At 45.8% G+C, this 15,639-nt stretch overlaps 1 protein-coding gene across 5 annotated transcripts in view; it reads left to right on the forward strand.

The window, feature by feature from the left end:
- Nucleotides 1–15,639, forward strand: part of crebbpb (CREB binding lysine acetyltransferase b) — a 79,667-nt gene that overhangs the window by 22,456 nt on the left and 41,572 nt on the right. For 3 of the 5 annotated variants that reach the window (XM_079520982.1, XM_079520985.1, XM_079520984.1), the window contains exons 2-3: nucleotides 1,318–1,952; nucleotides 12,483–12,662. In XM_079520982.1, the coding sequence (XP_079377108.1) occupies nucleotides 1,318–1,952; nucleotides 12,483–12,662 (815 nt within the window). The remainder of the gene's footprint in view (nucleotides 1–1,317; nucleotides 1,953–12,482; nucleotides 12,663–15,639) is intronic. The other 2 variants (XM_079520983.1, XM_079520986.1) reach the window with 1 other exon arrangement.

The following is a 15,639-nucleotide window of genomic DNA, read 5'->3' on the forward strand; positions in this document are numbered from 1 at the left end:
CAGGGCGCCACGCCCACATTGCCTTAAACTTCCCACATGACTTATATAATATAATGTACAAGTGGTAAACGTAAGGTGCACCTGAGTGCCCTGTGTGTGTGGCCTGAACCATGGCCGCTATACAGTATTTAGCAGCACATGAGACAAGTCTCTGTGGTGAAAAGGGGCGTGTCGTCAATACAGATACACACGTTCTCCTTGGCCTGGCCCTGCCCGGCTTTCTGCAAGACTGTATCTCTTCAGCCACAACAAACCCTGTGAACTTAACTGTCTGGGAATCGTTCCAGGAGAGGACGGAGGCAGCGCTGGCATCCTCAGCAGCTGTGTGTGTGTGTGTGTGTGTGTGTGTGTGTGTGTGTGTGTGTGTGTGTGTGTGTGTGTGTGTGTGTGTGTGTGTGTGTGTGTGTGTGTGTGTGTGTGTGTGTGTGTGTGTGTGTGTGTGTGTGTGTGTGTGTGTGTGTGTGTGTGTGTGTGTGTGTGTGTGTGTGTGTGTGTGTCTACATGTGTGTATACCTATTATTGGTGTGTAGCTATTGCATTGTTTTGCTTTTAAAGAATATTTAAGCCGGCGCACAGTGAGTGAAGGTGAGGTTAATAAAGACACAGATACAGTGACTTAGGTTACTGGGCGTATTTGGGTCGCTGCAGTCTGCCCAGCACTAGACTTGACAAAGAGTTCCTGTCTCTGCCCGGTTGTGGCTGAAAACGGGACTGTGACACGGGTCAAAAAGCTGTGTACTACAGGTCAAGTGCTCCATGCCGTCTTTAATGATCTGTGAAATGGATATCACAGTGGCATCTTTGTGTTTACAACTTTAAACCAATACCTCTGCTACTCCTTGATGGGCAGCTAACAACTTAACCTGATCAGGAGGTTTGTTACTGTTGATAGGGGGGTGGCGGGGGAGAACTGTCTGACGATGGCTCGGCTCATCCCACACCTCCGTCTTTCTCACGGATTCAAGCTCTGTCGCCACGATTGATTTCAGTCATTTAGATTCCATAGAAGCCAGCGTGTCTTCTGTGAACGCATCCTTGCACACACCGAAAATCTACAAACACGTTGCAGCGTGACGTGTTGTGAGCTTGTAGATCGGCTATTTTTGGTCAATAATAGTTATTTTAGGATGGAGTATTTGAACTAAGTGATCAAATTAGCAATAGAATACAAGTTTAGAAGCATCTTCCAAAAACAAGCAACCTTAATGCCTCAAATCTGTGATTTATTCTGGTCTGCTTAAAACATCATAATTACATTTTCTTGTCTTGATATTTTATTTTGCTTCATTCCTTGTCTCCGTCTATTTCTCCTCCTAGATCTGGTGTCCCTGTTTGACCTGGAGAATGATCTCCCGGATGAACTGATCCCCAACGGAGACCTGGGCTTGATGGGGATGACGTCCAATGGCCCCGGTCTAAACTCCATGGTTCCTGACGCGGCCGCCAAGCACAAGCAGCTGTCGGAGCTCCTGAGGCCGGGCAGCACGTCCATCCTGGGAGGAGGGGGTCTCACTCTCAACTCGGCCGGCCCCCAGCAGCAGGGAGGCATGGTGGGGGGCCAGCTTGGTGGCATCATGCTGGGGAAAAGCACTTTGGGCCAGGGCTCGCCCAACCAACACCCGTCTCCCCTGCAGGCCCTGAAAGTAGGCGCCGCATCGGGACAGGGCAACGGGGCCATGGGCTTCAGCCAGGCAATGCTGAACAGCGGACAGAGCCATGGGGTTATGGGGCAGCCTCAGTCGGGACAGGTGATGAACGGGGCTCTAGGGCCCGCGGGTCGAGGTAGACCCGGGCCTGGCATGCAGTACCAGAACCAGGGCATGCCAGGGCCACAGGTGGTCACGGGGGTGGGCGTTGGAGGCAGCGTGCTTGCGGAGACACTCACCCAGGGCGGGGGACAGATGGGAGCGCATAACAGCATGAATGCCCAGCAGGCTGGCAACATGATCAAGGTGAGTGTGGGTGCACTGCTTTTACATGTCATTTTCACATGGGGCAATGGGCTCTATGCACACAGAATAACTCTTTCTACTTCCGAGCTGCTTCCCTACTTCCTTCACAGGTAGTCTAGTAGCCAGCCCATAGAGCCCCATTGTGAACCCGGACATGTTGAGTACACCAAGGTTTTATGTTATAAATGTTGAGTATGGGTCCCCAGCATGTAGAAACTGCCGGATGCTAACTTGCATATGTTGAGCAATTTTCATAATTGGCATAATATGTGATCAAAATTTCATCATGCTTTATGTAGCATGTGATGTGTCAAACTAGGGGGTTTTCATGATGCTGAATCCATTTCAAACATTAATTTTGCAAAAAAATAGTGGGCATGGCTGTTTTTAGCCCAATGAGTGGTTTTTTTGCAAAACTAATGCAACATATGCAAGTTAGCATCCGGCAGTTTCTACATGCTGGGGACCCATACTCAACATTTCTAACATAAAATGTTGGTGTACTCAACATGTCCGGGTTCACTTTTTGGCTACTAGACTAAGGTGTACTAATTAAGGCTCGGTTCCATTTAGTGTGCAGTGGTTCCCAAACGTTTTCTTACTTTATTACTTACCCACTCAAGGACACTTTGAGACCCACAGGTGTAGCAGAGTGTTTCCCGTGAGCCAACGTTCACAATAGCAGCACCCTGACTTCTGTTTGAGCAGAATGGAACAGAGCCTTCATTAGTACCAAATTAGTATTCGTCTGCGTTCTCAAAAAAAAAGAAATTTCATCTGAGCCAGTCTTGCCTCTTTTATGTTGGAGTTCTGCTTTTTCCACTTAGTTGGTTTATGAGTTAAGTTATTTTCAAAGCTGAGCACCCACTGCCTTAACCAAGGGCAGTTTCCAGAGGAAGGCACCTGCTTTTCTTTCTTTACAGGACCTTCATTAGTATCATCGGTAACACCTGTGAAGGAAGTAGGGAAGGGGCCCTGAGTTCTTTCCAAAATGGCGTCTGTGACATATAGCATATAGCCCATTCTCTACTTTTGGACACTGGATGAGTTATTTCCCCTAACAGTAGTCAAAGCAACTGCAAGTCTTCACCGGTTTAACTATTGGCATCCAGCCAGATACAAAATTCAGTTGTAGTTCAGTGTAGTAGTGTAGTTTATTTAAGATGTTTAAATTATCACATTTAATGTGATAATAAACATCTTAAATAAACTACACCTCCAGTCACTTTGCTGACAGCCACATGGTCGTGTGCCACTGAACCACTCATTGAGAAATGATGTGTGCACACTGAACCGAGAGAGGATGATCTGGTGCCAAGTGGAGCTGTGCCCTCTGGGAGCGGGCGGAGGGCTGGATGAATGTCAATCTAGTAGTTATTATGACTGTATGGCTGTGTCCCGCCAAGCTGGAGATCAGAACAAATACAGTAGGTTAACCACATGAATCATAGTGTGCATGTTCTGTAAGTAGCCTTGCCGAGCCATGACTTTAATACCCCCAATCCAACCCTTGATGCTGAGTGTCAAGCAGGGAGGCACTGGGTCCCATTTTTACAGTCTTTGGTATGACCCGGCCGGGGATTGAACCCCGACCTCCCAGTCTCAGGGCGGACACTCTAACCACAAGGCCACTGAGCCACAAGGCCACTGAGTTGGTCTGTGTGCATGTTCTGTGCATGGCGTCATAGGCCAACATTTTGCGAAAGTAGCACTTTGCGAGCTTGTAGATCGGCTATTTCCGGTAAAGATAATTGGTGTAAAAAGGGGAAAAAGCACACCTGTGTGAAGTGAGGGGCGCTAATATATTACTAATATATTATTAAGTCTAACTCATGTTGATTAGGTGATGTAATGGTGATGTGAAACAAACGGTGCCAACACAAACATTACATTCTCTTTATTGTTAATGGCATTTAATGTTTGTGTTAGGGACAAGATGACGTAAATCTTCCCTTCATTGTCAATGGCGTTTTTAAAACAAACATTGAACTAAAAACAAACCTGTATATAGGAGGTGCTGGCCCCCTCAACGTAGGTGACCGAGCATAGACCCCTGGGGGACCTTGGTCAATGTAGGGTTGAAGTGGTTACTATGCAACGAGACTGTATGAATACATCCACTTTGTAGTGTGTGGAGCAGTGGTTCCCAGACGTTTTAACTCGAGACCCGTTGTAGTGTATTCACACAGGACTACTAGACGGTGTGAATACAGACAGGACTAGTGCATGATGTGAGAGAGCTTTCCGCCATCCCACTGCATCTCTCTCTCTCTCAAGGCTGTTGTGGTTTGACAGGAAACGGAGGGGAAACCAGTGCAGTAGTTCTCAGCGAGATGACATCCACACAGACTTGGCCACATGAAAAGGTCTTTTCCTGTGGTGACACGGACACCCAGCGGCACTCTGCTCCACTCTCTCTTTTCACACAGCGCCGCGTAATATTATAGAAGCTCCACGCTCAGTCTGTGGGTTCATAATACGGCAAACCAAACCCAAGTGATCATATATGATATAGTGGTTCTAAAAGTGTGGTCCGGGGGGGATAGCCGAGTGGTTAAGGTGCGTACCACATGGGCTCTAATGCCTGACGGCGAGTCCCAGGTTCGATTCCCGAGCCTGGCGGACCCCAATTGCTGCATGTCACTCCCTGACTTTCTCTTTCCTGTTTCCTGTCTCTTTTCAATGTGTAATGTCATTAAAGGCAGAGAAAGCCCCCAAAATACATTTAAAAGTGGGGTCCTTAAGGGCTTCCAGGGGGTCGCCAGAAAAGTGGTAATAATTTAACCACTTTAACCCTATATTTATTGACAATTTGAAAAAAAGAACACGAACACGTCGCAACGGGTTTTGAGCTTGTAGATCTGTCATCTTCAGAACATCTTGAAAAATCTTGTATGGGGCACAAACTATTCTCAGATGGGATTGTGCGGCTACCTATTCATTTGGGGGTCCTTGACATGAAAAGGTTTGAGAACCACTGATGCAGCATAGGACAGTGAAGCACTTAGAACTAGAAAAAGTGCCCTTCCGGGCACAGGTCTCCACCAGGAGGATAGGAGTGTGTGTGATGTTTGGCAAAATGTTTAGGAGGATTTTTTTTCCTTCATTTTGTTGAGGAAATGCAGAGCCAGATCACTCATAGCATCTCTGAGGATAGAATTCTGGATGAGCAGGACATGTGCAGCATTTTGTACAAAACGGGCCACTCCTGAAAACTTTGGAAGGCAATCTTAGCCAATCAGTGTACAATCTGAGAAATCCAACAGACTCGTCTTGATCACATGACTACAGAGATCATGTGTACCGATTTGAGGCATTTTGTTCCAAAAATGTGTTTTGCAAAAATCAACCTGTTGGTGGCGCTATAACAGGCCAATGTGAAAAGGGTGGGATATATTCCTCAGCCTAGTAAGAAAATGTGTGAAAGATTTCACGTAAATTGCATGCTGCGTTCATGATTTGAGGCTATTGTTCAAAACGGGGCAATCTTGCAAACTGTGAAAGCCAATTATAGCCAATTAGGATGGAATATGAAATATCAGACAGATCCGACTTGAGCACATGACCATAGAGATACTGTGTAACGATTTGTGAGATTTTTGGACAGAATCTGGAGGAGTAATATCCAAAAATGTGTTTTACAAAAGTCGGCCTCCTGGTGGCGCTATAAAAGGCAGATGCGGAAAATGCAGGTAAAAGGTTTGTCCTTGGCCTCTAGGGAGTGTGCATGCAACATTTCACGCAGATCGGTGCAGTTTTAGGTACAAAATGTGAAAAGCTGCCTCATGGTGGCGCTATAACAGGCCGTTCTGGAAAATGTGGGGCAGAGGTTCATCGTTGGCATCCAGGGAGTGTGTGTGCAAAGTTTGGCATCGCCCGGGTTAACGGTGCCGGAGATTAGCTGTTCACAGACGGACGGAAGGACGGAAGGAAGGAAGGACGGAAGGACGGACACACGGACGGAGTGCAAAACATACTCTCTCCCCATGCCTTCGGCCTGGTGGAGACAATAAATGTGAGAGGAGAGGTCCAGGAAGAGAGGGATTTAACCTGTGTGTAGGTAGTGTGTACATGGCAGCCCTGTGGTTGGGAGATGAAAGCGAGAGCTGGCACAGGTTTTGTTGTCCTTGTACAGCTGCCATCGGCGAGACGCGCGCTGCTGAAGTGTGTCTGTGAACACCATCTTGGCTTGGTTCCTTGGAGCAGGGCCTGGGAATTTAAACCAGGAGTCAATGAAGTTTAAAGCTGGCCATGAAAATACTTTTTATACTTTTATAATTTAGAATATACTTTCCAACCTGGCATCCCTATTTTTGGGCATGTCACTGACTGTATAGGTTTTTAACCATGTTCAAAAATAGACAATCTGCAAGCAAACAACATTGCGTTGACGTTGCATTATGAGCTTGTAAATCAGCTGTGGTGTTATTTTCTCCACCAGACCGAACGCATGGCCGAGGCCGTTTTGCACCCCATCCGTCCCGTCCGTCTGTTTGGACGTGTATGTCAGTCTGTGAACCTCTGCCCCAAATTTTTCAGATCAGCATGTTCTAGCGCTCCCGCCTCCGGGCGGCAGATTTTTAATAGTGACTTTTTTGCTTTAGTCTGGCTGATTGCAGAGTATTACCAAAGTGGTATCCAGCAGCACTCACTCATGAAACATACATTAAACATGGGCTCCCAGGACAAATGCGTTCCTCAAATGTCAAATATAAAGCTGTTCTCTGGAGTAGTTGGAGTTGGAGTTGTTGGTTTAAAAGTTCTTTGTAAACCAAAAGGTCTTAGGGCCTGTGCACACAAGGACGTATTTTGCGTTATCCGCACAAGTATTTAGCTGGTCTGCCCTTTCTGCCACACGGAGATGGCGTTGTCAAAATTCGGAGAGGCTACTTTGTTGTCTCCGTGTGTACAGCGAATGCCGCCTCTTTCCTGAACCGGTGATGCCAAGTCCCCTCGCCCCCTCCAAAATAACCTCACCAGGCTTTCCACCTACTTCAAAACAACAAAGATGGCGGCGTCCATAATCAGCCTGCTTTTTACAGCAACATGATACGTTCTTTTTTTACTTAAAGTGGTGCAGGTTTATGACAAGCCTTTCATAACCGCCAGCTCACTGGTATTGTGTCAACTAACATTTCTTATATTATTACAATATATTTATTGTTATGAAGTTATTTTTGTATGTACTGGTGTTAACTTAATACAGTGGAGCACGGCTACCTGTGTTAATGTTTAATTGTGCCTAGCCCTGGTAGCAGCCACGCCTACATCACGTGGACCTGCTTGTTGACTGGGATAATATGGCCATTCACAAATAAACTATGAAATGGTGCACAGATTTGAAATAGAAAACTGAACTAGGAAACTCTAGAAACCCTGCTTTTCATTCCATCGTTTTCGTTTTTCAATCTTGGCATTCTAACTGTTGTCCTTTCCAGACCCCCCCCCCCCCCCCTCCCTCAGTTTTCCCACTTCCCCGTTTTCTTTCCTTCACTCACTCTTCTCTCTGTTCTGCCGTTTTCTGTCACCCTCTTGTCTGTCTCCCTCTGTAGACGGTCTCAGTGCAAGAGTCCCCGGGACTCTTGACCTGCGATAATGGAGCTATAAATCAAGTTCAGACGAACTAGTGTGTGGTTGTGGGTAGATAAGGAAGGAAGGAAGGAAGGAGACAGGAGAAGGAAGGAGGAACCTCGGCAAGCAGTGGCAACCCTTGAAGGCTTCCCCTGTGCCGTTAAACCCCTTAAACCGTCTACGTAGTAAACTAGACTAGTACTTAGTTGACAGGCATCATCTCTGTACTGCTCTGCTCCGTTTCCCACTCTACACCAAGGGCTATATCGTGTGCCACCCCTTACCCCTTATCCAACACCAAGGGCTATATCGTGTGCCACCCCTTATCCCTTATCCCTTATCCAACACCAAGGGCTATATCGTGTACCACCCCTTACCCCTTATCCAAAACCAAGGGCTATATCGTGTACCACCCCTTACCCCTTATCCAAAACCAAGGGCTATATCGTGTGCCACCCCTTATCCCTTATCCAAAACCAAGGGCTATATCGTGTACCACCCCTTACCCCTTATCCAAAACCAAGGGCTATATCGTGTACCACCCCTTACCCCTTATCCAAAACCAAGGGCTATATCGTGTGCCACCCCTTACCCCTTATCCAACACCAAGGGCTATATCGTGTGCCACCCCTTATCCCTTATCCAACACCAAGGGCTATATCGTGTGCCACCCCTTACCCCTTATCCAACTTATTTGCCATTTTTTACTATCTACAATCTCTCAACGTGTCGATGTAGAACGGCTAGCTGAACTATTTTTAAATGTTTTTCAAAATGGTAAAAAATGGCAAATAAGTGTAGGGATTACTGGTAAGGGGCAGTGGAGTCAGGTTAAAGGGGTGGCACAAGATGGGTCAAAAATAGCTGATCTACAAAGCTCACAACAAGTCTCATTGTGAGCTTCTATTAGCCCATTTAGACCTGAGGCCCATTCTAAAAACACCTTCTAAAACCTATCCTAAGGTTTCTGAAAACCTTAATTTTATATTGCTACATTTTAGTTGCTGCGAGAGTGAGGTCTAGCCAACACCAACTCGGGATTCCTGGATCGCTGCCCTCCACAAATTCCTATCCAACATCAGGTTCTTGAGCTCTGCAGTGTTGTCAGCCAAGCTGTCGCGCCGCAGCACGTCTACATAGGTGGTACGCTTCTTTCCTCTCCTGGCTTTGCCCTGGGTTGGCTCCCATAGGGTCAATTTACTTGCCTCAAGTTCTGGGTGCCTGACGCAGTGCCCTGCCAGCCTCATCCTTCTCTCTCTGACTTTGTCCGTGACGCATGCTAGGTCCCCATAGAGGTCCACATTTCTGATGCGGTCCGTCCATGTGACACCTAGTGCCATTCGTATCATTCTACATGAATGCTACATGTACATGTACATGTACATGCTACATGCTACATGTGCATGTGCATGTGCATGTAGCATGTAGCATGTACATGTACATGTACATGTACATGTACATGTACATGTATAGCAACTATGACACAAGTAGCTCCCGCATTGAAAGGTATTAACAAGTTACAACGTATAGGTTGCAACAGGTCTAAATGGATTTGAGGGCCAGACCACTTGAGGTTTGGGTTGTGGTTGGGTTGGGCTGTTGTAACTCCAAATAATTGCGCCATTGATTATAAATTGATAATTCAAAATATGCTCCCCATTGACTTACTTATTTACAGTGAAGAGACTCTTTTATGAAGGACCTCTTTTAGCCCATAAACGATCGCAAATGAAGCTGATTCAGACGAAGAACATCACCAAACCCAGTACTAAATAAATATGGCAACTTCTGTTGGAGTTACATCATGGCAAGGTAACTACACAACCCAAACCTCTACCAAAGTGCTCTAGGCTTTTAAGGCACCTTTTCACCGCATGGTACTGGCTCAGCTCCACTCAACTTTGTTTTGGCGAACGTTGTGTATACTACCTGTTTTCTTTTGTATCAAACACCTCCGTCGAGGTTCCAGACGAGCTGAGGCGATGCAAAATGTGAATATCGGCCAATCTTTACATAAAAATCACACCCCGTGTGAACTGAGTGGTGTAAGGTTTTATATAGCATGATCAGCTGTGGTCTGACGTAATGTCTGATGTGAGGTATTATATAAGGTAAGGTATTATATAGCCTGATCAGCTCTGATCTGACGTAATGAAATCACACCTGGATGTGATTTCACAACTGGCTTTTTTTGCGCAGAGAAAATGACCACGGTTGCTACGGTCATCCAGTTCACCCGGGTGTGATTTAATTACGTCAGAAATTATTTTGAACATAGCAACCATGGTCATTTTTTTATGCACACAAAAGCCAGTTGTAGGAGTGGTTTACACCACTCAAAAATGCAATATTGGTATATCTGTAATACCAATATATGCTGACAAGACCTTGTGTGATGATTCGAAGGCTTCAGATTCTGTCAGTGTTTTCCAGGGAAGCATTCAAAACCATCTAAAGTTGATTGAACTAATTCTGTGTTCATCTCCTTCAGATCTGAAAGCAATATTATTTGCATTGATCCGTTTAACCATGCAAGTAATCGGTTATCTGCATACATTTCAGTATGGTAAGTGCATCCTTAGTGAAAACAGTAAAACACTGCAGACTACAGATTGGTCAGAGAATCATCATGACTTACTCACCTATAACTGCATGGAAGCTACTAGGGATGTCCCGATTTTTTTCGCTTCCGATCCCGATACTGAATACCGATACCAGTGTCGTGATCTCATGTTGTGTTTATAGCTATCTAGCTATATATCTCGTGTTGTGTTTATAGCAGACTCCTCACTCAAATGTGCACTTGCAGTTTGGGCAACTCCAAAGCAAACTCCACATGTCCCAACATTTTATTTACCTGCCATAGTGTCAACCCCTTACCCCTGTGTCGGATCGGTGGTTAGACTGGCATATTCACCGATACCGATATGACCTGATATGACAAATAAGGGCCGATCCGATTTTTCCCCGATACCGATACAGTATCGGGACATCTATAGAAGCTACCGAATATACTGTACATTTCAACTAGATGTTGGCTATGCAGAGGTTTGGTTGTCGCTACTACAGCCAGCTATATTTAGTGGGCTACTATCTGCAGTGAGAAAAACAAAAAGTAAAAGCGAGTTGAGCCGGTACCATGTGGTGAGGAAGTGCCATCAGTCTGGTGTGGCAGTGGTTCCCAAAATGTTTAGCCCATGAGCCCAAAAAAGGAATTAGGCATTCCACCAGGACCCAAATTAGTGAAAATAGCAGATCTACAAGCTCACAACGCGGCGCGATCGGCTGTTCTCACTACTTCTTAAACATTTGTTTATAACTTAAGGAATTTCTTTCTTTCTATAAAAATCATAATTTGGTATTCATTTGTGGCATTTTTAGCTTTTTTGCGAAGGCTTTTTGAAAATGTTATGAAATTACAAAATGTAGGAAACCAAAAAAATGCAGGACCCATGAAAATGTGTCCGCGACCCACAAATGGGTCCCGATCCACTGTTTGGGAAACAGTGCGCTAGTGAAGGAGGCTTCCGAGTCGGAGGGAGACGGTGGCAGGCAGCGAGTGTGTGAAAGAGAGGGGGAAGGGCACGCGACTACACTGTGCTCTGCTGCTCGTACTCTGCTCAGCTGTTTAAAGCCTGCTGGTCTCCCTCTCTCTCTCTCTCTCTCTCTCTCTCTCTCTCTCTCTCTCTCTCTCTCTGTTTGTCTCTCCACTGGGCTGGGGCTCGCTCTTTCATCTGTCTGCTGGAGCGCTGAGAGCAGCAGGGAGCCTCCGCTAAAGCAATGCCCAGCCCAGGCAGCGCAGCGCAGCAGAGAAGAGCTGGCTGCTTCTTTGGCCCGAGTGCAGGGAGAAGGTGTGCTCACTGTGTGCGCTGTGCACACTACATGCTGGAAGCCTCCCGGAGACGCTGCCACGCTTTTTAGGCGTCTATAGAAAGTGTCAAAAGAGCTAATTATCACCCCTCTTAGAGGACATTAATCTATAAAGGATGGTGGAAACTGGAAAGCAATCAATCTTTTTGTTTTGCTTTTTTGCAACTGATTTATTGGTCATTTATTGCTCATCGACTCTGCTTTTGTCTTCCTTAACCCATTTAGATTTGTTATGCCTATATCTTGTGTTATACATTTCAAGCAGGGAACGCCTCTGTGTCATTTTAGTTGTTATAGCAGCAGCATACATTTTTTTTAGAATGTTTTTCATAAAGATTTGAAGTTTTTCACAAAACCTAAAGTCAGGATTTAGAAGTGTTCCTTCAACGTCGCTCCCAGACAGTTTGAAACTTCAAGGCTGTGTTCTGATGATCATCTGCTCGCCTGCTTGTTTTTGTCACACCTTGTTGTTCAGATGGCGTGTAGAGGCATCTCTAGCAGGAGCCACTTCCCCCCCGTTGGTACAGTTGAAGTTAGAACAGTATATGCTGACATCTAGAATATACAGACAGCGGTGCTGTGGTTCCTCAACTGCTTCCTCCATGCTGAAACCAATCCTGACGCTTTAGACACGCCATGCTGGAACCTACAGGGAACATACTGGAGTCTCAGTGCTTTTACACAAAATATGCTGCACTGCTTTGCTCGGCCGGCGACAATTTTGTTCAATGAATTGAAGCTAAAACATTTCACCTTAAAATCAATTAGTCTAATTAAGCACTTCAGCTGACCCTAGCTTCAATATCCGATGTACTATTTTCGCTATATTGGAACCTTTTTTGGGTAAAAAAAAATTCCCCTCTGATTAATCGAATTAATCTATTAAATCGCTTAATTAAATGAAGTCTCGCACCCTTATTATGAAGCCATACGTGTAATAAACAGCCTCTGTGTGTCTCTCCTCTTCTGTGTGTAGATGGGGATGCCTGGGGCTGCGTTCGGCCAGCAGTACAGCCAGTACTCTAATAATGCTCTAATATTATTAATGATTATTATTATTACTCTGTTTGTGTCTCTCCTCTCCTGTAGATGGGGATGCCTGGGGCTTCGTTCGGACAGCAGTACAGCCAGGCCGCGGTGCAGCAGATGGGGCCAGCGGCGGCCACCAGCGCCCAGCAGCTCCAGAATAAGACGGCCCTCCCCAACAGCCTGCCACAGTTCCCCAATGCAGAGCTGAAGGGAGCAGCCAGCACAGTTCCCAACCTGGTGGTAGGTGGCAATACTACAATAGTGTGTCGGCGACTAAAACTATGACGAAAAATGTTCATCGACTAACCTTTTTTCACTGGGGAAAACGTGCGCGTTGTGAGCTTGTAGATCCGTATAAACGCCCATGGGCCATTATTTGCAAACTTAGTCAGCTTAATTCATATTTTGTTGAATGATGGTGCACAGAAGATAGAAGATCTACAAGTTCCAATTAGTCGCAGCGCGTCGCAGCATGCCACTCACCAATCCAAGCAGAGGTCCTCACAAGTATGTCAATTCCTACAGTTGTAATTGTCTCCACCAGGCCGAAGGCATGGGGAGAGAGTATGTTTTACCCCCCGTCCGTCCGTGTGTCCGTCCGTCCGTCCGTTACCAGCTAATCTCCGGCACCATTAACCCGGTCGATGCCAAACTTTGCACACACACTCCCTCATGCCAACTATAAACCTCTGCCCCAAATTTTCCAGAACGGCCTTTTATAGCGCCACCAGGAGGCCGACTTTTGTAAAACACATTTTTGGATATTACTACTCCAGATTCTGTCCAAAAATCCTGCAAATCGTTACACAGTATCTCTATAGTCATGTGCTCAAGACGGATCTGTCCGATATTTCATATTCCATCCTAATTGGCTAACATTGGCTTTCATTTAACTTGCCCCATACTCAGGCAATCCTCAACCGATTGTTATAATTCCAAGTGGTCTATACTCCGTGAAGTGTACATTTTCATTGTCATTAGTCATGTTTTGTATTGGCCTTTATCAAACGATATGGAGAGAGATGGTAGGGTTATAATGCCCTGTGGCCATACAGCCTAGAGAGATGGTAGGGTTATAATGCCCCAGCCCTGTGGCCATACAGCCTAGAGAGATGGTACTGTAGGTTTATAATGCCCCAGCCCTGTGGCCATACAGCCTAGAGAGATGGTAGGGTTCTAATGCCCAAGAGAGATGGTAGGGTTATAATGCCCCAGCCCTGTGGCCAACTGGCCATACAGCCTAGAGAGATGGTAGGGTTATAATGCCCCAGCCCTGTGGCTAGAGAGATGGTAGGGTTATAATGCCCCAGCCCTGTGGCCAACTGGCCATACAGCCTAGAGAGATGGTAGGGTTATAATGCCCCAGCCCTGTGGCCGTATAGCCTAGAGAGATGGTAGGGTTATAATGCCCCAGCCCTGTGGCTAGAGAGATGGTAGGGTTATAATGCCCCAGCCCTGTGGCCAACTGGCCATACAGCCTAGAGAGATGGTAGGGTTATAATGCCCCAGCCCTGTGGCCAACTGGCCATACAGCCTAGAGAGATGGTAGGGTTATAATGCCCCAGCCCTGTGACCATACAGCCTAGAGAGATGGTAGGGTTATAATGCCCCAGCCCTGTGGCCATACAGCCTAGAGAGATGGTAGGGTTATAATGCCCCAGCCCTGTGGCCATACAGCCTAGAGAGATGGTAGGGTTATAATGCCCTGTGGCCATACAGCCTAGAGAGATGGTAGGGTTATAATGCCCCAGCCCTGTGGCCATACAGCCTAGAGTTCATGTGCACTGAGCGGTGGTGTGCTCAATTAGGGATTTTCCCAGAGGTTAATTTCACTGACGTGTACAACCTTGCGCGAATCTGGGTCAAATCAATTAAGCAGAAGAGCAGAGCTGGCTATAAGCTCCCCTATTCTCAATATTAAATCAAAAAGACAAAAGACTTTGCCTGCTATTTATGTTTGTCATACCTTTTCATTTTGCACTTAAAACGTGCTCGGCCTGGTTCCTGGGGTCCAAATCGATTTTGCATTTTAACAGCCCGGGCTACTATTTTGAAAAATACGGGTAAGTCTGTATTTCCATGTTGTTGGATATATCAAACACCTGGAATGTAGGAGTTATGCTACACTTGCCAAGGAGTTCACTGAACTTCACTCAGATAAAAGCGATGCAGGCAGTACAGACTTGCATGTGTGTTTTTCTCATATGACTGTGTGAAACAATTGGGAACATGTTTGCCTTTCTCTTGGGAAAAACCTGCCTTGGATGAAAAATGATCTGAGGAGGTGGGGGGGGATTAGTTGTTAGGCCGTCACCTCTGAATATCACAGAGTCATTTACCTTCCAGTGAAGTGTGGCTCTCTCTCCAAGCACAGAGCAAACACGGAGCCAGAGAGGCATGCAAATCTCTTCCAGGAACAGGAAAAAAAGACTTAATGAAGAGAGGAAATAGTTCTAGTTCTATTTTTGTGAAGGACTAGATTAATTTCTTCGATGTTGGATGCTTACCAGCTTCTCTCTCTCTTTCTTCACTTTAACTCCTTGTTTTTATTTTTTTATATATATATATATATATATATATATATATTTGTTTTGCGTGATGCCTTCCTTGGTCTCTGGAGCTGTTCAGCGTAAACTCTTTGATTGCTTAAGACTTGATTGCTTAACTGCAGCTTCCTCTTTCCCTTTATTTACTCTCCTTGTTCTTACTCTTACATAACACCCACCCGCCCACTTTTACTCTCCTCCGAGTCCTTAACACATCTCTGATGTCTCCCGATGTGTAGAGAGTGACTACTTCTTCCATTTAAAGCCTGAATACCTAAAGCATCCCCTTAACGCATTTTGGGGCGGGAACCCCTTTTGGTATTAGCATTATGTTATGCTTTAGCTATTTGAAAGATGTAGATGTAGAAGACATTTTTAGAATCTGATCTCAGGTCAAAATGGGTTTAACACCTTGAGGGCCCGGGCCTATTTAATCCATTAATAAAATGTGGCCATCATTTATAGCGCCCGGACCACTTTTACCGGGGGACCGGAAGTTGTTGTGAATGTCTGTGTAGCAGCTAACAATAGCCACACCACTCTAGAGTCGATCGACAACAACGGGAGGTAAGAATAAATCTATCGCGACTAGCGACTGGACCGCGGAGCGCCGTCTAACACAGGATCTTTTTTCATAATTAGACGGGATGATTTAGATGCCAGTTATGAAC

The sequence above is a fragment of the Electrona antarctica genome (assembly GCF_951216825.1).
Source record: "Electrona antarctica genome assembly, chromosome: 14".
Classification (NCBI taxonomy): Eukaryota; Metazoa; Chordata; class Actinopteri; order Myctophiformes; family Myctophidae; genus Electrona; species Electrona antarctica.